Source organism: Dendroctonus ponderosae, unplaced genomic scaffold (genome assembly GCF_020466585.1).
Source record: "Dendroctonus ponderosae isolate FM_Combo_2020 unplaced genomic scaffold, Dpon_F_20191213v2 Dpon_F_20191213_8, whole genome shotgun sequence".
NCBI classification, from domain to species: domain Eukaryota; kingdom Metazoa; phylum Arthropoda; class Insecta; order Coleoptera; family Curculionidae; genus Dendroctonus; species Dendroctonus ponderosae.
This window is the reverse complement of record NW_026019016.1, coordinates 2,510,994-2,536,391: the sequence shown is the minus strand read 5'-3', so window position 1 is coordinate 2,536,391 and position 25,398 is coordinate 2,510,994. Positions and strand designations below refer to the sequence as shown.

At 36.1% G+C, this 25,398-nt stretch overlaps 3 protein-coding genes across 6 annotated transcripts in view; 2 read left to right on the top strand and 1 right to left on the bottom strand.

Annotated features, from left to right (window-relative positions):
- Positions 1–101: 101 nt before the first annotated feature.
- Positions 102–3,669, bottom strand: LOC109544860 (porphobilinogen deaminase). 3 transcript variants are annotated; one of them, XM_019915240.2, is made up of 10 exons: positions 3,604–3,669; positions 3,349–3,539; positions 2,838–2,910; positions 2,586–2,772; positions 1,487–1,751; positions 1,211–1,432; positions 1,003–1,150; positions 771–946; positions 542–635; positions 102–486 (listed from the first exon to the last, which is right to left on the bottom strand). In XM_019915240.2, the coding sequence occupies exons 2-10, from the start codon at positions 3,391–3,393 to the stop codon at positions 236–238; spliced, it is 1,461 nt and encodes a 486-aa protein (XP_019770799.2). In that variant the 5' UTR covers positions 3,394–3,539; positions 3,604–3,669; the 3' UTR covers positions 102–235. The 3 variants fall into 3 exon arrangements, with proteins under 3 accessions (XP_019770799.2, XP_019770798.2, XP_019770800.2); XM_019915239.2 differs by having other exon boundaries at positions 3,609–3,666; XM_019915241.2 differs by lacking the exon at positions 2,838–2,910 and having other exon boundaries at positions 3,349–3,634.
- On the top strand, positions 3,640–5,926 carry LOC109544861. Of its 2 annotated transcripts, none has more exons than XM_019915242.2 (4): positions 3,640–3,828; positions 4,994–5,170; positions 5,299–5,542; positions 5,628–5,926. In XM_019915242.2, exons 1-4 carry the CDS (start codon positions 3,691–3,693, stop codon positions 5,807–5,809), a joined length of 741 nt encoding a protein of 246 aa, XP_019770801.1. In that variant the 5' UTR covers positions 3,640–3,690; the 3' UTR covers positions 5,810–5,926. The 2 variants fall into 2 exon arrangements, with proteins under 2 accessions (XP_019770801.1, XP_019770802.1); XM_019915243.2 differs by lacking the exon at positions 3,640–3,828 and adding an exon at positions 4,117–4,402.
- Positions 5,927–7,345: 1,419 nt separating this feature from the next.
- Positions 7,346–25,398, top strand: part of LOC109544836 (fatty acid synthase) — a 19,440-nt gene continuing 1,387 nt past the window's right edge. The window contains exons 1-32 of the mRNA XM_019915201.2: positions 7,346–7,585; positions 7,659–7,832; positions 9,546–9,750; positions 10,122–10,325; positions 10,788–10,953; positions 11,076–11,193; positions 11,794–11,936; positions 12,706–12,847; positions 13,912–14,122; positions 14,182–14,373; positions 14,877–15,214; positions 15,281–15,572; positions 15,628–15,857; positions 16,281–16,484; positions 16,554–16,710; positions 17,092–17,349; positions 17,404–17,633; positions 17,989–18,158; positions 18,507–18,686; positions 18,806–18,953; positions 19,008–19,291; positions 19,481–19,611; positions 20,265–20,421; positions 20,481–20,646; positions 21,467–21,694; positions 21,806–22,058; positions 22,134–22,289; positions 22,357–22,608; positions 22,692–22,845; positions 23,028–23,235; positions 24,184–24,378; positions 24,671–24,942. Of these exons, the coding sequence (XP_019770760.2) occupies positions 7,477–7,585; positions 7,659–7,832; positions 9,546–9,750; positions 10,122–10,325; positions 10,788–10,953; positions 11,076–11,193; positions 11,794–11,936; positions 12,706–12,847; positions 13,912–14,122; positions 14,182–14,373; positions 14,877–15,214; positions 15,281–15,572; positions 15,628–15,857; positions 16,281–16,484; positions 16,554–16,710; positions 17,092–17,349; positions 17,404–17,633; positions 17,989–18,158; positions 18,507–18,686; positions 18,806–18,953; positions 19,008–19,291; positions 19,481–19,611; positions 20,265–20,421; positions 20,481–20,646; positions 21,467–21,694; positions 21,806–22,058; positions 22,134–22,289; positions 22,357–22,608; positions 22,692–22,845; positions 23,028–23,235; positions 24,184–24,378; positions 24,671–24,942 (6,327 nt within the window). The 5' untranslated portion in view covers positions 7,346–7,476. The remainder of the gene's footprint in view (positions 7,586–7,658; positions 7,833–9,545; positions 9,751–10,121; positions 10,326–10,787; positions 10,954–11,075; positions 11,194–11,793; positions 11,937–12,705; positions 12,848–13,911; positions 14,123–14,181; positions 14,374–14,876; positions 15,215–15,280; positions 15,573–15,627; positions 15,858–16,280; positions 16,485–16,553; positions 16,711–17,091; positions 17,350–17,403; positions 17,634–17,988; positions 18,159–18,506; positions 18,687–18,805; positions 18,954–19,007; positions 19,292–19,480; positions 19,612–20,264; positions 20,422–20,480; positions 20,647–21,466; positions 21,695–21,805; positions 22,059–22,133; positions 22,290–22,356; positions 22,609–22,691; positions 22,846–23,027; positions 23,236–24,183; positions 24,379–24,670; positions 24,943–25,398) is intronic.

The following is a 25,398-nucleotide window of genomic DNA, read 5'->3' as shown; positions in this document are numbered from 1 at the left end:
GAAAATCAACTGGCATGGGTGCTAGCACACAACAACAACCACTCATTTGAACTTAATATTCTCAAAAAGGAGTGGATTAAGATGGTTTGGACACATGGTCATATTTTTTAAGCTCTCTATTGCAACAATCACCCATAATTTAATGAAAAATATAAACAGCATCTAACCAACCTTCAAAACCGTTGCTAACAATTCCAATAGACTACATTTGATCCGAAAGCCGCGTTCCTGCTGGTTAGCATTGGGCCACGACTTGACTGATTTGACTATGAACAGTGTTTTGTGCCTCTGTCATCACGGCCAACGCGCCCTTTTCTATCAGTTTCTTGGCCAGCGATTCCCCTAGTTCCACAGCCTTCCTCAAGCTGGATGGCGAGGCGTCTTTGTGGCCCACCAAACCAACGAAAAGATGTTCGTTGTTGTCGCCAATCTTATCACCGTTGCCGTTGATAACGGGCGTTTCCGTCGATTTTCTCAAAGCGGCGACTGCAAAAAATGCCATCTTTCAGCCAGGAGCTGACTTCGTTTTCACTTTAATTACCTGCTTTCAGGTTCTTCAACACTGGACACACATTGAAGCCTGATTTCAGCGTCTCCACCGTGGCCCCATTCAGTGGAGGATGTCCTACAAAATCCTGCAACCAAACAGCAGGTTTAAAGATCCAGTGATCATTCACAGCTTTGTAAGTCCGTTATTAGAGTGGTATTTAGGCTTGCGCCTCTTGTTCAGTGTTGAACTGCTGTAAAAGTATGTGTAAATCATTGCGCACCTTAATATCGCCCTGCAGGAATGGACACTCGCCCATAAAGTCAGACCCGATAGGCATGGCCACGGGGCATTTTTCGTGCGGGTCATCATTGAAAAGTTCGCTGGGAACTTCGATGCGTTTCTTCTTAGGCAGCGGCTCTGTCGGGCTGGTTTTCATTGGGCAAACCGCGCAGCATTCTTGAAAGATATTGCGAAAACGTGAGGTTGTTCAGTGAGGTTGCACGGAAACCTACCGATGTCTTTGATTTCGTTGTCGCCATTGATGTACGGGCACTCAGCGCATCGAATTTTACTCAAAACGGGCAGGACGCCGACGACTTCGTCCACAATTTCTTCGGCCCCGTCTAGCGACCAAACTGCTCCCTTCAGCGCAATTTGCACCTTGACATCAAAGCGATCCAAAATAAAAAAATACGCCGAGGTTTTCGAAAAACTACCTACCTGCTTCTCCTCGATCATCTTCAAGTCCGAAGTGACAGCGACCGGAGCGCTACACCCGCCCCCTAAAGTTTTCAGGAAACTCCGTTCTGCAATTACACGCAGCGCAGTTTGCAGGTCGTACAGCGGCTCGAGTAGCTTGATTGTTTTCTCATCGTTTGCCCTGCATTCTACGGCTATGGCCCCTTGGCCGACGGCGTAAAGAAAGTCATCGGCGTTCAACATCTGAAATCCCACCCTTTGGAGTTAAGAAGGTTTGGACTTGGAGCGAAACACTACCTTGGAAATGCGGTTTGTCCATCCGATGCGATTCAGACCGGCTGACGCCAAAATTATTGCGTGGTACTTCCCCAGATCATCCAATTTTTTCAATCTGGTGTTGAGGTTGCCTCTGATGTTCTCCACTTTCAGGTGAGGGTATTTTTTGGCCAATTGCGCCGTTCGTCTCAAACTGGACGTCCCAATCACACTCCCCTCAGGCAACGTGGCCAGGGTGTGATGTTTTATATCTTTTTGCAAAACTAACGCATCGCGCGGGTTTTCCCTGGAAGGTGAACGAGCGCTCATTTCTACCCATTTGGGTGTGATTGGTGATTGTCCCCGGCAAGGCCAGTTAAAGTAGGGAAAAACCCGCAAGTTAATACAGTAAAACCTCTTTAATCCAAACAGATACTTCACTCCAAAATGTTCCAGTCAGGAGAAATTTTCCGGGAAAAACCCATTTTTTACAATCTAACTTATGCTGGTTGGCTTGACAAATTTTAAAACCGATATGGGATTCGACAACTATTCGTCACAAGCGAAAAACTATCCTGGGCCAGGGACCCTTAGATCCATTGGAAAAACTGCGACCAAACAAAGTCGGGGAAATGCAGTTGTTGCACCAAATCTACGATGAAGACAAAAGTGCTCTTTTTGGGAAATTACTCCCTCAAAACACATTTGCTGAACAACCTGAGGCATCCCAAGTAGAAAAATGAGCAAGGAGAGAATTACATTGATAGTTCGTTCAAAGGCCTTTGGGACTGTTGTTGACTTGTTAGGTAAAAATAGAGAAATTTCAATTAAGTACAGTGACAAAGGAAAAAATGGGTTAATCCGAATTCGCCCTTGCAATAATTAGTTCGGATTACAGATGTTATACTGTAAATTTAATTGTACATACTTTCCTGACTGTGTTTCAATTCCAAATCAAAATTAATTCCTGGGTTTCAGTCATGTATTGTCTCTATTTATCAATTAAAATACGTTTTGGTGTATTTTTCCACCATCATCAGTTTTTATGTGTAGCGTTGTTGCTACTTTAAGCAAGACAATAAATGACTGAAACCCTCGAATTAATTTTGATTTGTAAATTTAATGTTCCTCACCCACCTACCTACTCAAAGTGGCCCCAATGGCCATTCCATTAGGCAAGCTGGTGGGTAAGTCTTTCAGTGAGTGGACAATAAAGTCTACCAGGCCTGCAGATAGGGCCGATTCCAATTCCTTGGTGAAGAGCGACTTTTCCCCGATTTTGGGCAACGGAATGTCCAGAATTTGATCGCCCAAGGTGGTCATCGTAACTACATAACAATAATATTAGGCGCGGTTGTCCTCAAGCCTCAGGCGCAATCCTCGTGGCACTTACCAATCTCAAATTCTCGATCGGGGTGAAACTGTTTTAGTAGGCCGATGACATGTTTGGTTTGAATTAAGGCCAACTGCAATAAGTGAAAATGTTTGGAAAGTAATGGTTAAGGCAGTTATGCGTGCGGCAAACCAGCAGACTCGCAAGTCATTGCGGATATAAGTATGTAGTTAGATTGGAGATACTTGATTTCATCACTAACATGCTGGTGGGACTGATTATTAGGAAATTAATTAGTTGGGCATGATAAAAATGATTTAAAAGCTTACAGGGGAGTAAGCGACGCTTTGAACTAAATTCTAATTAAGCGAATTTAGCTGGCCAAAAACAAATACCCTGCGAATGCTGAACAATGGAAACGTTTCGCACACAAGTATTAGCATTATTATTTTGCAACCCAAATTGCTTTCATTTCAACGGAACTTTGAATGTTCAATGTGCGAAAACATGTTAACATTGGAGCACTTCCAAGTGCCTTAAGATTAGTGCAAGCAGTTCTGCCAGCTTTTACCTCGCTTTTCCTTGATCCCACTCGAAATTTCAGGTCATTGGTCATTTTGAGTCGATCTTGTCTCTTTTAGAGAGCCTGAGAATAACCACTGGAACACTCAACACCAACGAAAAACACTAACTGAACTCAAGGCAACATGTGCAGAACTGTTTATTCGTTTTGCTGCCAGTTATCATGAAGATAATTGACCACTATAAACAACAGTATGCATTAGTTTAATAATTATGTCACGACTTTCTAATGGGGAATAATCACATAACCTGCAAAACCTCAAAGTACGAGCCTGTTTACCAATGCACTCGTCAGCCAGCACTGATTGATATATACATAAATTTGACATAAATGGCCCACAGAATTTTGACGTCAGAATGCCGGGCGGTCGGTTCTGGAAATACCGTGATGTTTGGTTTCAGATGCTATTTATTGGAAACTTCTTCAGTTTCTAGAAATTGGAAAGCAGGAAGTTTAAAATCAGTTCAGGTAATATCTGACTAACAGGCTTAATAAGTTTTTTGTTTTTAATGTCGCCCTGATCAACTTCTGACAATTTTAACAAATACCATATTTGTCTAGTAGCCAGCACGAATTAGAACGAGAAAGTTTTCTTTGTTGTAAATTATGAAATAAAGTAGAAAGCTAAACAATTTTTTCCCTTTGAACTAGTGGAAAATCTCGTCATTTTGCATTCAGTTACAAATTCAGCTTGTTTCACGAACTTTTGAAGAATCGCTTGCCCGAGTTTGCGACATCACAATCGATCCACTTTTGCTTTCTCGCGGTCTGACTTACGTCGAGTCAAGTTTGTGTTGTGAGGTTATGTACGACGTTTTTGAAAGTTTGATAGACAACTTCAAAGTTGTGCTACTGTTTAAAGGCCAATTTGAATTTCGAAAGGCAATTTCCCATGCATTTCTTTGCCTCAAGCGCTTTCCCGGACTTGGAAGAAGTCGCCAGGGAATTGGAAAAAATCGAGGGCAAATATAGCCCAAAAACAACTAAAAAACACTGTAAAATGCCCATGGAGTTACGCGACAACTTAACAGTACTATCAAAGGTATATTATTTATCAGCGTTTCTTTTTGATGTTTTCTTTTGTCGTTTTCCTTCGATAGAAGGTACTCAGATTTTCCAATATTCACTGGATTAGTATATGCTTCATCCCAAGACTAGAGAGGCAAAAGCCCTAAAAGCGAAGGATCTAACATCCGCAAAAATAATTAAAACTTTTTTCACATACGTTCCCAAGGAGCAGCTAAACGAAATCAGAATAAGTAGACGTGGTGTGGTGCACATAAAAAAGTTATCCAACCTCGTTTTAGTTTTTTAAATGGAACACCCTGCATATTTTCGATTTAAACTGCATTTTAACACAACACTGCATTTTAAATTCTCTTCAATTCCTAGAAGATCAAGCTGCGATACTTTTTCTTATGATTCTTATTGCGACCTTATCAATGGAATAAAATATAGTCACTTTTATTACTCTCGCCATTACGCAAACGATAGTAAGTTCTATAAAGCAAATCCTGAAATAACTATAATTTTTTTAAACGTTGTGAATCAGGGAACTGTTGTATATTATTAGATGCTCAAAAAGTTTACCTAACATTAGTAAACACGTTTTGTACATTCGCATTATTTGCAGGAATTCGATAGCTTCGGTTTACCGTCAATAGATATGGAAAACCCATTAATAGAGATTTTGAAGGATGTGGTGAAATGTTCGCGAGACTTGGCACAAATTCACCGAAATACCTTAAACATCATACAAGATAAAAACATACAAAACGTAGTGCAGCGCAACAGGCACAAGGAATTGTATGTAAGTTTACTTACATTAATTAAACAAACAAAATTTCTCAATGAAGTTACTTGCCGTATTGATGAAACGCATTTTAACGGCCATGTGAAATTGATAAATATTAAACATTAAATTGGGATTTTTTGTAGGATAAATACGACGACTCTCTATCACATATAGATAAATTGCGGGAAACTTGCATGGACATGAAGAACAACAAACATTCACTAGTGAAAGACATTAAGGAGCTGAAGCAGCGTGATCGAATACATCAAGATGAAATGGCCAATCTGAAACGAGTTAATAATGCGAAGCTACATTCTTTGGAACGCAAAGTGCAAGCATTGAATGCGGAAATTGATCGTTTGAAGGAATTATGCGGCGAGGACATCGGTGCGTATTTTCAATTCTGTTCAATATCGGAACGATTCCAAGTAGAATAAATTGCATATTGATTGATCTAACAGGAAAAATTCAGTTTCAGAATGTACTAAAAATGAACTGGCTCTGAAGTTACTAAAGAAGCACAAAGTCGACGAGGGCATTTACAAATCTACCATCCATACATTGCAAGAAAGAAACCGGGAGCTGAGGGATCAAATGCTGAATTTAAAGGAGGACATTATTTTAGCCAGAGCGCATAAAAGTAGTGCTAGTTAATACAATGACATTTTTTCATTTTTATTACTGATTTTATGTAACTTTCCTCTCATTTAGACTGTAGACTTTTATATAATGTGATTTTCATCATTTCCCAATAAAAATATTTAAAATGAATCGGTTATTTTATAATACTACGACACTTTTTGGTCAACACTAGGTATTTTCGGACGTTATAATGAACCATTGATTAAATGCATAGCGACTAATGAACGACTTGTAGAAGTTAAAGGTTAAATTATATAAAAGGTGTACTCGATTGTTTTTTTCTTTGAAAGGCGAATGATAACAGCTTGAAGTCCTGAAAACAAGCTAGGATTGATTGTTCTGACGTATATCTTTACTACTATATATTCCACGTGATTATTGACGATTATTTGACGAACAGCTATTGTGATCGAGTTACACATGGCAAATGCTTTCCGTATATTATGGTATTTACAGTGGAGGTTTTTTTGTTAGCTCATTTTCTCGCTGAATATGCAAAAGAATCATAATATCGACATAAATTAATGAAATCGTTTTTTTAAATTGGGGTAGAGGTAGAGGTTTAGTTTTGGGGGCGACTGAGAATCAATCGGGAAAGTTGAGGCTGCATGTAAAAAACATCAACGCCTTAAAGTTAAAGAAATGGAACAAAATCGAAATGACGCCTGACGCAAAAAATTCTTTAGCAGTAATTCCAAACAAAAAATACTTCTTGTCGGCAAAATGCCGAATTTTAATTAAAAAATTACTTTACTGAAGACAAATCAGTTATCGCTTAACAGGTTTAAGTTACAGTAAGATAATACAAGAAAAGAAACTACTTTTGCATTAATATCTAAGTATTACAAAGGAGAACGTAGGGATAGAAAGGCACCTGGCATCTAATTCCAAAAAATTGCCTTCCGTTCTACTCAGCGCTTTTTGTTGATAAATCTGCAGAAAATCGAAAAAACCGAGAAAAAACCTAGACGGATTTGGAGGTATTCCAGACTTCGAAAAAATTGCTGATTAAAACTGTATATATTTTGCAAAGAGATTCTGTTGCATCTAATATTATCTAATACTTTGTACGTAGAATATTTAAGTTTAAGCAAACTTAAGATAAATAATTCGAAAATATTTTAGTATTACATTAAAATGGAAAGATAAACAAAATATGGAAAAAATAATCAAACACGAACCATCAAGCACCAAATTTGAAAATAACCATTTGAAAATGTGTACAGCCAGCAATGCCTTTTTAACCGAAAGCAATTAAGATTATCTTGTAAAAAAGACCAGAGATTTCTCACTAGGCGATGAGTTAAAACTCATTAACTCAAAGAGCTGCAACAACTCAAAAGCGCAACTCAACACAGTGATATCCAGACCTAAAAATTATAGGATTAACATTTGAATTGTGACTAACAATTAAACGACCAGGATATATTTACGTACGTGTAGTATTGAAAAATCCAAAATTTTTCACGGAAAAAGTTAAATGTTTAAATGCAAATTAGAGACCTATTTGAATACAATACGATATAAAAGCTCAATTTTGAGGAAGAGACATTGTTTGTCAGTGCCGGTTAATCAGGCTAGAAGAAAAATTAATTGTCGTAGTAGTGGTTTGTCGTACGTTGTGGTCGCATCTCAGCTCCAAAAGGTTGATATTGAAGAAAGTGCTGTAAGGTGTGAAAATGCCGTCACAGACTTCAGGCGATTTGCTTATGGAAGCCAAAGATTCGTCTATCGAATTTGGGAGGGTACTGGCTAATCCTCCCCCAGGAGAAGAAATTGTCATAACCGGTAAAGCATTTTAGAGAAAAATTAGATCCTCTAATCGATCAGCGTCTAAAGTCGTTTCCACGTTACCTTTCAGGTCTGTCGGGCCAATATCCAGATTCACGCAATGTCCATGAATTCAGGGACAATTTATTTAATAAAATTGACATGGTATCGGACGACTCCAGAAGATGGGAACCGAATCATCCAGAAATTCCTCAGAGAGGCGGGAAACTCTTTGATATTGCAAAATTTGATGCTGGATACTTCGGTAATAATTGTCTTTTGCAACAAAGTTTTGAGCATTTCAATCAGTTTATTTTATAACTGTAATAGTAATCCGTAACTTATTCGAAATAAAACAAAAGTAATATACAGATTTCTTATCTTTCCTGGGTATCAGTCAAAGTGTGAAGTAAAAATTTTGAATATCGTTTATTTCGTTACGTTTCGGCGAGACATCAGCGCCATCATCAGATTTAAAATTTACACAAACTACCAACACCAATTCACAATTAAAATATGTTGTATACAAACTAAAATTTGTAAAGCGTTAAAACATTCATCAGTTCTTGAGGGAAAAAATCCTTCCTTTTGGGAGAGCAAAATATTTGAAAAACTTATAATTGGTAAACATTACGTTCTTCTAATGTAATTTAAAACCTAATGAAATAAACGATATTCAAAATTTTTACTTCACACTTTGGCTGAGACCCGGGAAGGAAAGAATATAATAACAATTACACACAGTCAAGAAAATAAATTAAAAAAAGTAATATACAGACACTTTTTCCGGTAGTTAAAGCTAGGCGATTAAATGGATGCAACCTAACAAAGATCCAAGAAATTTTCGTCCTGAAATTGTTAAAATCTGTTTTCGTCGTTTCCTGTTCTGTTTCGTTTAATTAATCAAGGGAAAAGGATTTGCGTAATTCTCCAATAAATAAAAAAATCGTCCATATTATTCATATATTTGCTGGTGGAAAATATTTTTGCTCAAAACAGCATATTTTAGATAGACAGAATTAATCTATTTGGTACCATTTAAAAAAAAACTCGAAACGATTTTTGGGGGCTTCTTAAGCGTAAATGTGCCCAATAAATCGAATCATTCATAAGCATATTTTACAACTTACGTTGACTTTCGTAATATTCTAAGACCTTCTTTTCGCTGATATAATTTCTAAGGTAACTATAATATCTGATATTTTCATCAAAATATTAAACCATTTTTGTCGACGATTGTAAGCGAATAGCAGTAATCAATTCAAGACAATTATAATTTTTCCGGAAAAAGGTCGTGTTTATGACCTCTTTGTTGAATGTCATTACGAGGCATTGTTTAAAATGTTCACCCGTGTATATTAATGCCATTCAGTTTATTTGTATGATCTGATAAATTGAATACTACATGAGTAAAATACCCCTCAAAATTATTCTGTTTTGTTCCATATTATTTTGTTCTGATGAAAAAAGTTCAGATCATCTTTAGGTTGATTCGCTTTGGTTTTCAAGACGTTCAAGCCAATCAGCAAACGTTATAATAACAATAATTTCATTAAAAGCTACAAAAATGTAGCAAAAAACGACTAAAAAGTCTGTTCAAACGAAAGCACTGAAAGTCGGCTGATTCATTGGAGAAAAAATAATAAAGCCTCCGTTGGAGTTGAGGATAGTAAACTAATACAATGACTATTTAAAAAGTGATTTTCGTGGGCCTTGAATAAAATCAATTTCAACTTGAATTTGATTCGGACAGGCGCCATCTGATTCATTCTTCTCCTGAATTAAAAATCGGGAAGATAGTCAGAAGAAAATTGGAAAGATAGTTAGATGAGAGTATTGATAAATTTTATGATATTATTCATCAAATCAAGATATCCAGTAACTTCTCACCAGACTTATTGCAGTAATTAACCCACGCTGTATTGAAAATGCATGAAAAACAATTTCCCGATCTAAAATAAGAGATTTGCTGCTTTAGGTTTTCATCATCGGCAAGCACATTCTGCTGATCCAATGCTCAGACTGTTGCTGGAAACCGTAGTATCAGCCATATTCGATGCTGGGCTCAATCCCTCTGATCTGGAGGGTACCAATACGGGGGTATTTGTTGGTGTTTGTTTCAGTGAGAGTGAAAAATATTGGTTTGTTGATAAACCGGAACCTCAGAGCTTTGCCCTAACCGGGTAAGTGAATAGTTGAAAAATACCATTTCCTTTATGAACTGGTAAAAAATAACAGTCGGGTGTTTTTCACAAACTAATCTCAGAATGTTGATTTTATTGCGGTTGTTATTTACTACTGGGATAAGCCGTAAAAACCGATAAAAAATCGTTCATTTCGGTTTCGAGAATAATTACAAGCCTCTGAGGTCTATAAGAAAATTCAATAATGCTGAGTAAATCCGGTCAGCGTTTACAGTGTCACAACATCGTAAAATTAATTCGAATGATTGAAAATTTTTGCATCTTCAATGATTTTTGACAAAACCGTTTAAAAAAGGTTTATTAATAAATTCATGCCTTTTACGTGTTAATATATTTATGTATTTTTCCAGCTGTGAACGATCCATGATGGCCAATCGCATCAGCTACTTCTTGAAGCTGAAAGGGCCATCTTTTGTTTGTGATACGGCCTGCAGTAGTTCACTGTATGCTTTTGAGAACGCTTATAAAGCTTTAAGAGAGGGGCTTTGTGATCAAGCCATCGTGGGCGGAGCCAATCTCTGTTTGCATCCGTTTGTTTCACTCCAATTCGCCAGGTAAGTGCTCACTTTCATTTTTAGATCATTTATCACTTACGTAGTAAAAGAAAATTTATCATGCACTGATCTGCTGCTCAGTTCAGAATGGGGTCGATTTTTGAAATACCGACTAAAATAAGAATTCATCAGTAATCAGTAGACAAGTATTTTGAGCACTTTCGTTCGTGCGGCTTTATGACGTAAATAATCCCTGCCGAGAGGGTCAGAAACCATATGGTAACTGCGCGTGGCCTTGCAATCCGAAGTCCGCAGTCTTGAATGAGATTAAATGTTCATTAATTAATAAATAAATGTAAAGGATTCATTAATTACTAAATCAATTCTAGACAAGGGTTTACGATCAAGTTTTCTATTTCTTCGACAATTCCCTTATAAAGACGGAAAAAGTAGATCATAACTTTTGTTAAGTGCAATCTGTAAATATGATTTAAATGAAATAAAGCTCTGGATTTTTCATAGATTGGGTGTGCTGAGCGCAGACGGTCGTTGTAAGGTGTTTGATAAAGACGGTAATGGATATGCTCGTTCTGAGGCAATATCCGCTATATTGCTGCAAAAAGCCAAGGATTCTAACCGGATTTACGCTACAGTTTTACACGCTAAGACTAATTGCGATGGATATAAGGTAGAGCACTAATTTGTTAAATTTTAATCACAAAATTAAAAAACTGTCAAGCAAATAAACTGTTTTATTTTGTTCAATTCATCAGTTGATTTGGAATTAGTATTATTTTCATCATTCTTCAGGACTCTGGAATTACATATCCATCGGGTGATGCTCAAATTAAACTGCTGCAGGAATTTTACCAAGAATGCGAACAGGTGAAGCCATTCGAGTTAAGCTTCTTAGAAGCGCACGGAACAGGTAAGTCATTTCCAGAGATTTTGCATATTTTGTGGAGGTATTTTAATGGATTTTAATCGAAGACAAAAAGCTGCAATTTGGATAAGCGCATTATAAACAATTAGTTTACTCGCAAATGGTCGAAAGCGGAGTTCAAATTAACAAATTTGCCACAGTTACAGACATCGATTAAACACCGGAATAATTGTAATATTCTATATTAGAAATGTAAGAAAAGCTACTTGACAGAGCAGGGTTTGATACATTTTCTTAGCCAATTTTTGATCATTCATATTTTATATCATGTTAATTCGCTGATATCTTGAACAGTATCTTTGATAATGGCAGTAACGTGTTTACTTAATGGTCATTATTTGCCTTATGTTGCTACTTATATTATATGACCATAAACCGATAAAATTACTTTAGTGCCGTTATTTGAGTGATTTAATGCCGAGTTTTAGGTACGTTGAAATAAGAACTAATTCAACACACCAGTGCAGGTGTGATTAAGAAATTAAATTTGCAGAACTAAAATTATAGTTTTTTATGTCAATAAGAACATTTTATTAAAACTCACAAATGCATGTGAATGTAGTAACAGTTTCTTGGTTGATTTAGGTACAAAAGTAGGGGATCCGGAAGAGCTGAAAGCAATGGAAGATGTTTTCCTTCCTGGACGAACTACACCTCTATTGATTGGTTCTGTTAAATCAAATATTGGTCACTCTGAGCCGGCATCAGGATTATGCTCAATTACAAAGGTACATATTCTAAACTCTAAATTCAGTTCCTAAAAAAAATTCCAACGGAAAACTGTAAAACGAATGAAATTTTTTCAATTTTTTCAAATTCCTAATTTAAATTTTTAAAATTTATTTTCATATTATGTACCAGTATGTTCATAACGGTTCCAACTACCGAAATGAGTGATTCTGAGCACGTTACTACAGTTAATAGTTACTTTACGAAAAATATTTTTTTCACATCCTGTATATCCGAAGCGAAAAAACTGAGAGACAAATAAAAAGGAAAAATGCGTTTTTATCCAAATGAAAAATTGGAGATTTTGAATTTTCCCATTCTCATTGGCGATTATGCTATTCATTATCGTCATCCAGGATGAATTTATTTTTCAGCGATTTCGACTATAATTAACTTACAGAAATATTTAGATTATTTTGTACTTTGAATAATATTTTTTGCAAAAAGCATCTGCATTATTTGTTAATTACTGCTATCAATAATTCTATTCTTGGGAAAAATTTGATTGTTATTAATAATAACTTGGATGTCATAGACGGTTGAATTATGCATATTTTTCCGTTTTGAGCGCAAAGTGCTTAAGAGTCATCGTCTCTAAATTACATTTCAATATTTTTTTATACGCATTTTTTATATTTGCGTTATGTACAATCTCCATATTATTCTGCAGTGTTTTAGTTAGTTTCATTGGCATCAAACTCAATAAATTATAATTATTTGAGAAGCCTATTTTAGCAACTTAATAACCAGCTAACAAATTATATTTAGGCAATAATTGCTGCCGAAACGGGATTTATTCCACCAAATCTGTACTACGAGGTACCGAGGCCAGAGTGCAAATCACTGGAACAAGGAAAGTTCAAAGTTGTTACAGAAAAGATGTCATTCAGGGATAATAAGGGTCTTATAGGTGAGTGAGTAAAATTTCCTATTTTACCAATCTAGATTTTTGTATTTCCTGCTATATATTTATTTTTTTCTATTACTGTACAGGATTTGAGCCCATAGTATTATTGTTTTTCTATTTATATTAACACGGTTGCAGATGAGCGTTAATTTGTGTGTCCCAGTATTATTTATTAATTTAAAGACTACTGGAACGATCACTGGGCAGTTAAAAGATCTTCAGTCTTATCTAGAATGCATACATAAGCAAAAAACAAACTTTTTTCTTTTTGTTTTGCATGTTTTGCAGTGTCAGTTCGAATCCTCTTTGAGGTTCCTCTGAAGCGTTTTTAGCATCTTTTTTTATTGTAAATGTCGGTTTTGTAAAGTAAATATAAACCATTAATACTCGTAGTATTAATTACATTATACATAAAAAACAGACCGAAAACGCCTTCATTAGAAAACCCACTTCCAACAGTAATTTTGGAAACGTTCTCCAAAAATTTGCAATAAATAAGGCATTGTATAACACAAGTTAAGCATTAAAGAAACACTGTAAAATTATTTAATAATAAATAATACTCCTGTTACCCCTTGGAAATATACGTAGAATAAAAGTGTTGGTGTAGCTCAAATCTTGCAGAAAAATTAATACTGCACAATGAATAGTTTCTTCTAATTGCGAATTTCACGAGGTGCTAATCCAGACGGGTACCTTCGTTTTATAGACTCCAGAAGAGCGTTTTACCCAGTGAAAGCGTCTAATTTTAAACCCTCTTAGAGGCAGCTCAAATTAGAATTAAAGGTAAACAATTATGAGAACTGTTAAACAGAAGACAACAAACGCATGGTTTTGCAACTAGTGCTGAAGAGAACAGTAGACGGCAAAAGCGGATCTTGCAAGAGAACAGTAAAAGAAATATTTCAGAACTAACAAACGTATGATATTGAAAGAACATCAAAGTTGGTAAAAAAAATTCCCATTAAGAAGAAAATATCACATTCTTTGAAGCAAAAATAGTAGGGAAAGCTCTGCTTAATGCGTTGACTATTCCTCTGGGATTAATTCTTTATCGCTTGTTTTAGGGATAAATAGTTTTGGATTTGGTGGTGGTAACTGCCATGTCCTATTGAGACACCACACTAAAACAAAGGTTAACTCTAATAAAGTCGACTCTATTCCGCGACTTGTGTGCGTAAGCGGTAGAACTGAAGAAGCCGTAAGCTCGCTGTTGGACAGCGTGACTGAAAACAAGGTAGACGTGGAGTATGTGAGGTTGTTGCAAAATGTATTCAGGTAGTAATTACAGTGAATGTTTGCGCATTTTTCTATGTAATTTTCCATGGCGATTCCAGGAAGAACATTCTCGGACACGAATACAGAGGATATTCGCTGTTAATGAACGAAAAGGAAATATCCAGGTCCATAGATTATGTATCGCCAAAGGTCGATAAATTAGTGGTTTTCTTCAGCGACGTCAGCAACATGTTTACCAGAAATATTGAAGAGTTATTGGCTATATTTACTGTTTCAGATATGGTTAAAAGGTGATTAATTAATGATATTTTCAGCTACCGCATTCAAACCTCAAATGCTTTAATGAGAAACACCAATCCTTAATAATAAACTTCTCTACAATACCTTGTTCTTGATTGGAATGAGAGTATGTGTAATTTTTCTTAATTTTGCAGTAAGATTTTCTAAACGTTGGGTTTGTTTGTTAAAACAACCGATGCTAAAAACTTTACTAAATTACTTTACTAGCAGTCGTAAACGACTCGTTAGACCTATAGCAAAAATTAGAACTGACAACCGCTTTTGTAAGTTTCTGGTTTAAATAACAATGGAAAACAGTTCTGGGAAACTAAAAATCAAAATTTTTTATTACTTTCGTTCAAAGACAAAAGATGGTTAAAACAGGACACTGGACAGGACGAAATATCATGCAAACAAAATCCGACTTTTTGGTAATTTTAAACTGCCTCCCACAGTGTCCTCTAAACAGCTTCTGGAAATCTCTCATCAATTTCTATACCTATACACTTTTTAGATTGCAAGAAATTATGGCGCAAAACTCCATAAACCTCTCAGCGATTCTGCTCAATCCCCAGCAACGCACTTTGTTTGAAAAAATCCTGTTCAACTTTGTTCTTCAAATGATACTGGGTGACCTGTTGAAAACATTGGGAGTTCTGTCCAAATCTACCAAAGTTATTGGCGTAAATCGTGGATTCTCGTTGGGAGTTCTGATTTCTGCATATTTTGCTGAAAACATTACTCTGAAAGAGTGCGTGGAGTCTGCGATTGCTATAGCTAATGCTGGCAAAGACATTAACGCCAACTTTAGTTCCGATCTTTCTAGTTTGATTCTAGGGAGTAAAACTGTAGGTAAGTGGTAATCATCTCATCATGCCCATCACTTTCACATACTTAAAGACTAATTATTTGCTTCAGTGGTCAATCAATTGAAGGAAAAACTTGCCCGGATATTAAGCCAACCGAAACGCAATGACAAAATAAGATCTGAATCCAATGGCCCCCAATTTTCAGTTGATTATCTCATGAAGTTTCTCAGAGATCCCACCGTGCCTGATGATGTTCGTAAACACCTGGTTAAAGACGTTGCTATTTATGAAGTGGGCAATGGAGATGTTTTAGCAATGGTGAAGAAACTCTTCAATTACAATGACAAATTCCTCGTGAGCCATGGAGAGGATGTGAGAGGCTTCATCACCTCAATTGGCAGGTAAATTTATTCCTCTTCAGTTTCCGGAGATTTTTGGCAAATTAATGGGTTTCAGATTGTTTGACTTGGGAGTGAATCCCCAAATTCATAAGATTTATCCTCCGGTTGCGTTCCCTGTAAGCAGAGGAACCCCAATGATTTCTCCCAAGGTAAAATGGAACCACAAGAGCAACTGGTGGGTCACTTCATATGAGATGGAAAACGACTTGCGAATGGGAGTTAAGAGTATTAAAGTGGGACGCAGTGTTTCGGCTTTTGAGTACATGGTTGGGCATGTTATCGATGGTAACTACATTCAAATTTTTATACATTTGAGAGCTGCATTTGAACCAATTAATTGGGGTTTTCTACATTAAAAAACCATTTGAAAACATGTTAATTTATGCTTAAATGTGCAGATCAGACGTTGATTTTACTGAACATAAAAAACCACTTTTTTTAAATCTTTATTCCTGCATCTCTGCAGCTATTCTAGCAAGAACTCCCGTATCTGCAAATTTTTGTTGTGTTGTCTTAATCGAGACTTTCTTCAATGCCCCTCGAGTCTGGTTTTTTTCCGGGTGAAACAAGCTTGGAAGCTTAATTTGAAGGCATAATATTATAAAACGATATTGCTCAATTGAGCCGCGATTAAACGTTGCTTTTGGCTGTAGAAGTTAACAAAAAATACATATAATCATAGTAAAACTTGTTGTTTTCTAACTGTAGGTCGAAATCTGTTTGCTGCCACCGGTTACCTTTACCTAGTTTGGGAAACTTTGGCGTCTATTACCGGTCTTCTAATAGAAGAAATGCCCATTATTTTTGAAAATTGCAAATTTAAGAGAGCCTGCACTATGCCAGCGGATAATATCAAGCTAGAGTTGATTGTAATGATTCAACGTGGGAGCGGAAATTTCGAAATTATTGAAGGTAAGCAAATTTACTTGTGTATGATGTTTTCAATAACTACAACTACTTTTTATTCATATTTTCTTGCAGGTGATGTGCCAGTGGTTACTGGAACTGCTAAATTAGAAGCCAAAGGTACAGTAATGGCAAACATTCCATTTCCAACCGGAGTATCCGAACACGTAGCTCCACATATTGTCTCAAAAGATGTCTACAAAGAGCTAAGACTGCGAGGATACAACTACAAGTATGTTTCTTAACTCTAAACTAAACTTTTACGTGTTCTATATATGTGTGCTACACACTGTGCATGTTAGGCTACACTCTTTGCACTAAAGAAGGAATTCTTTATCTGATTGATAGCTCAAAATCACTCGAATTAATTCGATCAACTTCCGATTTGAATAAGCGAAGAAAGGACTCAACAACAAAAAAACCTTTGAGAACGAAACAATTCGATTTAAGTACGCGATCAAATGATTAAAAATCAAACAGAAGGTTCGTGATATCAAAAAGAAAGCGCGAAGAAAGTCGACCGATAAAAATCATCTTATATCAATGAGTGGCAATTCTATTAAAATTCGAGATAAATGAAACAAATTTATTGTAGAAAAACATTCCATTTTAGGGGTAAATTTCGGTCAATTAAGTCGTGCGATATCAGCGCCCAAACTGGAAAAATTAGTTGGGATGGAAATTGGGTATGCTTCATCGACAATATGCTACAGCTGAAAATCCTCCAAGAAGATACCCGAATGCTTTATGTACCAACCGGAATTGAACGAATTATAATCGACCCTAAAAGGCACCTGGAATTTGCAAAGAAAATCAATGAGGAGCATCCAGATTTGCCTGTTATCGTCTCGCCGACAACAGGAATTATTAGGTATTAATAGCGCAGACGACTTTTTTAAACAGTAAAAATATAAACCGACTTTAGATGTGGAGGAATCGAAATCAAAGGCCTAAATGCCAGTTCTATAGCCCGACGAAAATATCTTGCTACCCCGGTGCTAGAGAAGTACGAATTTGTTCCCAACGTAGCCAAACTGACAACAGGACAGGCTGTACGAGTTAATATGCAGATTTTACTAGCAAATCTGTATAGCATTAAAATCAAGGCTGTAGAGTTAGTCGATGATGCGACTCCCCCAGGACTTTCACCTTTAGGTAACATTGAGGTTTTCGTATTTTTTTAAATTAAAACTTATACACTGTTAATATAATGCAAGATTTTTTAAATTTAATTGCACTAAAAATAATTATTTGGGGCGACACAAAAATTGATCCTGAATAAAGTGAACATTTTTGGTCAATAAAGTCTCAGAATGTGTTTTTACATGCTTTTATCTAATGCTTATGTTTCGAAACAGTTATTTCCATTTCTGGACCATTTATTGTGCAAAACTGCAAAGTTTCTTGTTTCCATTCAAGTTTTGATGATTACATTTTGCAATGTTTCTTACTTTCAATTAAAAGGCGATAAAAAAATCTAAATAATGCGTGCATGTGCATTTTGGTTTAGGTGAACTAGTCCATGATGTTCTTGCGGATCAACCTCTGATTCAACCAGACATTATTATTCTAAGTAAAACTGAATTGGATGTGAAGAATGTAAAAGTGGAGGACAAACGCCTGTTAACAGAGTTAGACTGCAGTCTTGTAGTTGGATCACAAATTTTGCAACGCAGTAACGTAAGTACACAGTTTTTAGTCGGTAGACTTTAGACTCCCACAAAAATGTAGTTTCAGGCGTCCATTAGTCTATAGAAGCAGATACTCCATAGATGAAACATTTCTTTATATCTCGGATCAATTATTGCGATTGATCCAAAACGTTGAGCTTTAGTTTTTATATCCATCTTATAATTAATTTCTGTTATTTGTCGAGAAGCAAGTTTCTTTCAGTTTAAACAATATCCACTTTTGTTAGAGTAGTTTCATATTAGAGTTTTTCTTCCCTTTTCCCAATCAGGAAGACTTAACTACTCAAGAAGAACTCAACTACTGAGCTTTTGAAAATAAACCTGCAAATTATTTCAGATCCTGCAATTAGCATTTGGATCCACCAAAGAAAATGGCTTTATTCTATCACGAGAGCCTCTGGACTTTGATGTTTCACCAGCCAATCATCCCTCTTTGAGCATAGTAACAGTTTTCGAAACAGCGGACGAGAAGCTGGTGTTCTTTAAGAAGAAAACCGAGTTTGTTCCTCCGAAAGTAGTGAGTAAAGAAGACAAATTTATTTAAACGTTTTTTTGATTTGCCAGCAAAATCTAGCTTTTAGCAAGAACAATTAAACATCGCTGGTATAATTGTGGAATTTTTTTTTGGTTTATTAGGTGAATGTTTCTACGAAAAACAGACAGTTCACATGGTTGCCTGAACTGCAAAAAGCAGTGGAAACAGACGGAAATGTTGTCGTTTATGCTCAAAACGAACCAATGAATGGAATTCTTGGGCTAGTGGCTTGCATTAGACGAGAACTAGGTAAGTATGAAGTAAAGAAACTTTTTGAAAATGTATTCAATCATCGCATTTCAGGCGGTCAAAACGTCAGGTTGGTTTTTCTTCCGGAAAACGGGCCCGATTTTAGTGCGAATTTGCCATTCTATAAAGAGCAGCTAGAAAAGAATCTGGTGGAAAATATTTACAAAAATGGACAATGGGGAACCTACAGGCATTTACTGCTGGAACAAGTCGACGCTTTGAATGTGGAACATTGCTACTTAAATTCACTTGTGAGAGGCGACTTGTCTTCGTTGTCATGGATCGGAGGGCCTCTAACATCTAATTGTTCGTTAGATCCCGAGCATACTTTAGTTTCAGTAAGCAGTTACTTGCACACAGTTTTCTACTTCCTAAATCGTTCAATTTTGAGTGTTTTATCAACGTTTTAAACATTGATTAAACTTTCCACTTGCTTATTTATATCAATCACATAAGTCGTTTAAATGGATATTTAGAAGAAGCTTTAAAATGTATGTTATGAAACCAAGTAAATTTAAATTTTTTAGGTGTATTATGCGTCTCTAAACTTTAGAGATGTGATGACGGCCTCTGGCCGTATTAACGTCGACGCTATAACACGCGATAGAAGAGAACAGGAGTGCGTACAAGGATTTGAATTTTCTGGTCGCACTCAAAGGTAAGCGATAAAGAATTTTCCAAAATTTCCGAAAATAGACACAGCGCTTTAAAGTTTATACCGTTTTCTCATATATTCTGCTTCAACTTAATTGTATTGTTGCTTTATAAATAAATATTTCATAAAATGCATACATGCAACATTAACAAATGTATCCAAAAATGTATCTTAAATTTGTTGGCAATTTTTGCAAATTCCAGAATTAAAAAACGTATCATGGCAGATAGTTTTTGATTGGAAACGAACGAACCAAAAAAAACGTGTACGTAATTTGGCAAACAAAATATTTTAAATATTTAATAGAAAAATATTTTACATGGCTTGAAAATGTGAGAAATCAACCATCATCTAAGATCAAAGAAATTAAGCTTCCAGAGAAATCCGGGAACCCACTAAAGTGGTTTAATAGCTTTTGGAAACGCTCAAAAACCTATACAAGTTACGCATTACGAATAATTCGGTATTCGATAAGCCTGAGTGAGAGTGAGTGAAGTTAAAATATGAAAAACTAGGCAAAACAGAAAAACTGCCAGGTTTCAAATAATTTACAGCAATCTTCTCCAATTGATTTAATCCCAAATCTTGCTTCTACTGAGGGTTATATTTTATATTTTTAGTTTTAATTTCCACTTTTTCAAGACAATCCTTTTCAGCGGTCAGAGAGTTTTTGGAATGGTTACGAACGGCGCCTGTTCAACATTGATAGAGGCTGACACCTACATGATCTCTCCCATTCCAGACGCCTGGACATTGGAGGAAGCAGCAACGATTCCCGTCGTTTATGGAACCTGTTTCTTTGCCCTCATCAAAGTAAGTGTTCGTAGGAAGAGGGAAGTAAATTATCCATGGGAAACCATATTGATGTGTAGAAAGGAAAAATGAAGCGAGGCGATACAGTTTTGATTCATTCGGGAACTGGAGGTATTGGACAAGCAGCGATTCATTTAGCTCTTTATTTTGGGTGCACCGTCTATACGACTGTTGGAACGCAAGAAAAGAGAGATTTTTTGAAGAAAACATATCCACAATTAACCGGTAAGTAATTAGAGAGTTTTTGCTCAGTATTCCAGTTTTTACTGAAGTTGATCGAAGAAAATTAAAAAAAGCCTACTTAATTAGAATGACACATCAAAGTTTTCAGAGATGGAATAAGATCAGTTTTCATTTAAAAAATTGCTGTTTAATGCGAGGGTTTTCTGTTTTATAAAAACGAAAGTGTGACAAAATAACAGAAGAAGTTTCTACCTCGACCAGCTTGTACACATTAATTTTCGGTATCCTGCATGAACGAAAAACACAGCAAAATCTTTAGAGGGCCAGAAGTCTAAACTAAAATCTGCGCTTCTTTAACGTCGGTAAAATGAACCGTTTCCCAGAAAACGTCTATTATTTAAACCGTTTTCAATTAATTTAAACTTCGTCGAAATGGAAATGACGAATTGTTAACTAAACCAGTTATTTAGTAAGTTCAACATGGGCTTTTTGTAGTGTAACTCATTATCGGGCAATCAACAACTATGGATAAAAAAAAATCGTTAGGTGCCCCTAGAGATAAAAATCCGTTGGAAATAAGTCCTGAGAATTGCGTGTCCAAGTTGCGATTCAATTTAATTAGTTTGCAAAAGAACGTGTAATTTGAAGTAATTAATGCCCAACAAAAGAAAAAAATGTATATTCGCTTCACTACTTTCTGCTTGCTCCCTTGTTGTTGCATTAGACAAAAGGAAAACTCTCTTGTTCTTCTTATTCAGACTGTAAATATGTGTTGCTGGAAAACATCCAATTATACGGTTGTAAAAAAATTAATTTCTAGTCATAATGCGTTATCTCTGTTAACTTTTCTACTTTCTTTCAGACAAAAATATTGCATATTCGCGAGATACGAGTTTTGAGAAACACATAATGGCAATGACGGGAGGACGAGGAGTCGACGTTGTGCTGAATTCCTTGGCGGAAGAAAAGCTTCTTGCATCTGTCCGATGTCTAGCTAAAGGAGGACGCTTTGTTGAAATAGGAAAATTCGATCTTGCCAGCAACAACGAACTGAATTTGCTGCTGATCAGCAAAGATGCCAGTTTTCACGGTAGGGTCCAGTTCACGTTAAACATACTTTTTATATCCTTTCTTTGCTATTTAATAAAGCTAAAAAAAACTAATTGCTAAAATTCAACTGACTTAAGCTTTTTCCTTGCAGGTTTGATGTTAGATTCCCTATTCAAAGAGACTCCGGTGGTCAAACACGAACTGTTGAACTTCATCTTCCAAGGTATGGAGAAAGGGGCGATTCGTCCAATCAACCGAACCATTTTCGGAATGAATCAAGCCGAGGCAGCTTTCCGCTATATGGGCACGGGAAAACACATCGGTAAAGTTCTCATAGAAATCAGAAAAGAGGAGCAGGAGCCAATCGTAGAACCTTCCCATTTAACCTTCCCAGGACTCCCCAGGTAAGAAACAGGAGGTTGTTTTAACGATGTGAATTTTTTTCATGAAAACAGGCATTGAATATTCAAATTCTGCAGGTATTTCTGCGATAGCAGTAAGTCCTATATAATTTGCGGAGGCCTTGGGGGATTTGGTTTAGAACTGGCTGATTGGCTAACTTTGAGAGGCTGCAGAAAATTGATTTTGACATCGAGAACGGGAGTCAGAACTGGATACCAGGCATACAGAATATCGTAAGTGAACGTATTTTCTTATTAATTGATTTTTACTTTGGCGATTTTTCTTATAATTTTTTTCTAGAATATGGCAATCATACGGATGTACAGTACAAGTAGCCACAGATGATATTACAACATACGATGGCTGTTTGAATCTTATTACGACGGCAAACCAGTTGGGCCCTGTTCATGCTATTTTCAATCTTGCTGTAGTTTTGAAAGACTCCATTTTATCGAACCAAAGCGAAGAGTCATTCAAAGTGTCTTTTTCACCGAAGGCGTATGCAACTGAGTATTTAGATGGCATTTCCAGAAAGCATTGCCCGGAACTAAGGTAAGCACGGTTGGATTGGACATAAAACTGGTTGATAACTATGGGAACATACAAGATATCATTTTTCAATCATCAATTTTTAGAGACTTTGTCATATTTTCGTCTGTATCTTGCGGTCGAGGAAATGCTGGCCAGTCCAATTATGGCATGGCAAACTCTGTGATGGAACGAATATGTGAGCAGCGAAGAAGCGACGGTTTTCCAGCTTTAGCAATTGAATGGGGCGCAATTGCAGATGTAAGATTCTGTATTTCATTAAATTAATTAAACCGATTTAAATTTTTCCCTGCTTGGACAAGCCTGGAAGATACATTTTCAATTACCAATCAGCAACGATTATAACATTTGAATTTTGAGAACAATATTTAAGGAGAAGACAGAGTTTGAACGACGAAATTGAACTAAACGGGGTTTTCTAGGTGGGTCTAGTTGCCGAAATGCAAAATGAGGCAATGGAAATTGAAATCGGAGGTACCTTGCAGCAGCGCATCACAAGTTGCTTGCAGGTAATGGATATTTTCCTCAAGCAGAAAGAAGCTGCAGTCGTGTCCAGTATTGTAGTTGCGGAAAAGAAAAGTGGGACTGGTGGAGCTGATAATATTGTCGATGCTGTTGCAAATATTTTGGGTAACTAAGATTTCTACCAGTTATTTTCGTGAATGTTAGTTAAGACACTTAAGACTTTTTATCCAAACTGTTCACTGAACTTTGGATTCTATTCGCATTGCGTGTTAGTTCTAGAAGTTTAGAAGTTTTTTAGAAGTCATTATTCGGATATAAAAGAACTCATAAGATTTAACCAGATTAGATACAAATTAAACAGACTAAAGCAAGCTGGGATTTATTTGAACATCCTCCAAGATTTGATAAAACCAAAGATGTTGCTAGATTTTAGTCAATTGCAAAGTGAAATTGACAAAAATTATTAGCACTCGTTCAGGGGCGGTTCCAGCTTTCAGGTCAGGGGAGGTCATCTAGTAGAAAATTCAGTCTTTTAAGAACTAAGAATAATTTGAGCCACAAAATCCGTTTTGGCATCGTTGGATAGAAATTCGAAGAGTTTTGACCCCAAAAGCGAAATTCGAATATCAGACACTTAGGTGCAAGATTATTCCGAAATTTCATGTTTCCGTCCCGCTTTTGATCGTTTATTTGAAGCAAAAACGCTCATTTTTACATCATTCCAGAGAAAAATAAGTGGCTTTTTTAACAAATGCGCAAAATTTTTAAAATCGGACGCACAGAAAAAATGTTATCACTGCAAAACCGAAGAGTTCATTTTTTGAGATCACCCTATACATGAAAGAGAAGAGTATTTCTTTACGGCTTTAATTCTAACGTCCAAAAAAATGTTTATAGCTCACCTGACAACATGCCGAACTTTGAGAAATTTTACATTCTTTCAATTTCCACCTTGTGGGTTAACTTCAAGTAATAAATTTACAAAAAATACACAAACTGCCAGGAAAATAATTAAACTAAATAACGCTTCAGAACAGAAATAAAATCACTCGCAAAAGTCTATTAGCGCGTCTTAAAAAATCGTCCTCCAAGGAAATATTCTGTTTGTTTTAGGTGTTAAAGATTTGAAATCCGTACCTCATCATGCAACTCTGGCGGAAGTAGGAATGGATTCGATGACTGCAGTAGAAATTAAGCAGACATTAGAACGGGAGTACGAAGTATTTTTGACTGCCACCGATATCAAAAGCATGACTTTCGCAAAATTAGTTGAAATACAAGCTGAACGTGATGCAACCGCACAGAATGGTAAGCAATAAATGTGTAAAAATCGTCTCAAAAATTAAGTAAGCCAGTTTTTGGAAACGGTCTGATTTAAGGTTTGCGTTTGTGATCACAGCCAGAGTTTTAATTTTATTTAGTGTCTGAAAAGTTCAATAGAAACACTGAATAAATTTTCTCTGTCTCCGGCCCGGACTCCTCCGGTTTTACAGCTTTTGTGTCCATTTTCAGTTTTTTAGAGTAGGTTTCTATTGGAATATTTGGTCTCACATTATTCAGAACAATTCAAGCAAGCTTTATTCAATCATTTTTCCTGCAGGTATTAAAAAAGAGCCCGTTTTAAGCGGAATGGATATGATTCTACGGTATATGGGAGATGGTTCAACAGCAGACATTCCAGTTGTACCATTAGAAGGAAAGCGCACAAACACTCAACCCCCATCCACAATTTTGCTGCTTCCTGGTATTGAAGGACTTATAACGATTTTAGAGCCTCTTTACCGAAACTTAGAGGGCGATTTAGTGGGACTCCAATTTCCGACCAATAATCAGAAAGACAGCGTAGAAGAAATGGCTGCGACGTACTTGCCAGTAAGAACTGGTTTATATTATCAACATTTTTTTAGTGGGGTTTTTTTAGCTGAAAAATTTGTCTCCGTTTGTTAAAAAAAAATTTTCGAATTTTTTAGAAAATTCGAAAACGAAATTTCTAAAGTGTTTTTTCTTACGGATTGATAGTGTGCTCGTGGTTTACAAAAAACAATGAAGCAAGCCTTTAGCAAAAGGACTACTACTTAAACTCAAGCTGTAAGAGAAAATTAAAATTAGTGACGAAATTTATTTTATCAAAACCAGTAAAAAAATGGTAAACTAATAATTATTAAAGAAGGCTGAGTGGAAGCAAGTCTATAAATATTCACTCTGAGTTTTCGTTTTTTAACAAAAAATTTGTTAATGCTTTCATTTTGACTAGAAACTCAGTGTTCAAAAAATAAAGATAAATAAAAGTAATAGTGTTCTAAGAGTCTTTTGAATTTTCAGGCAATT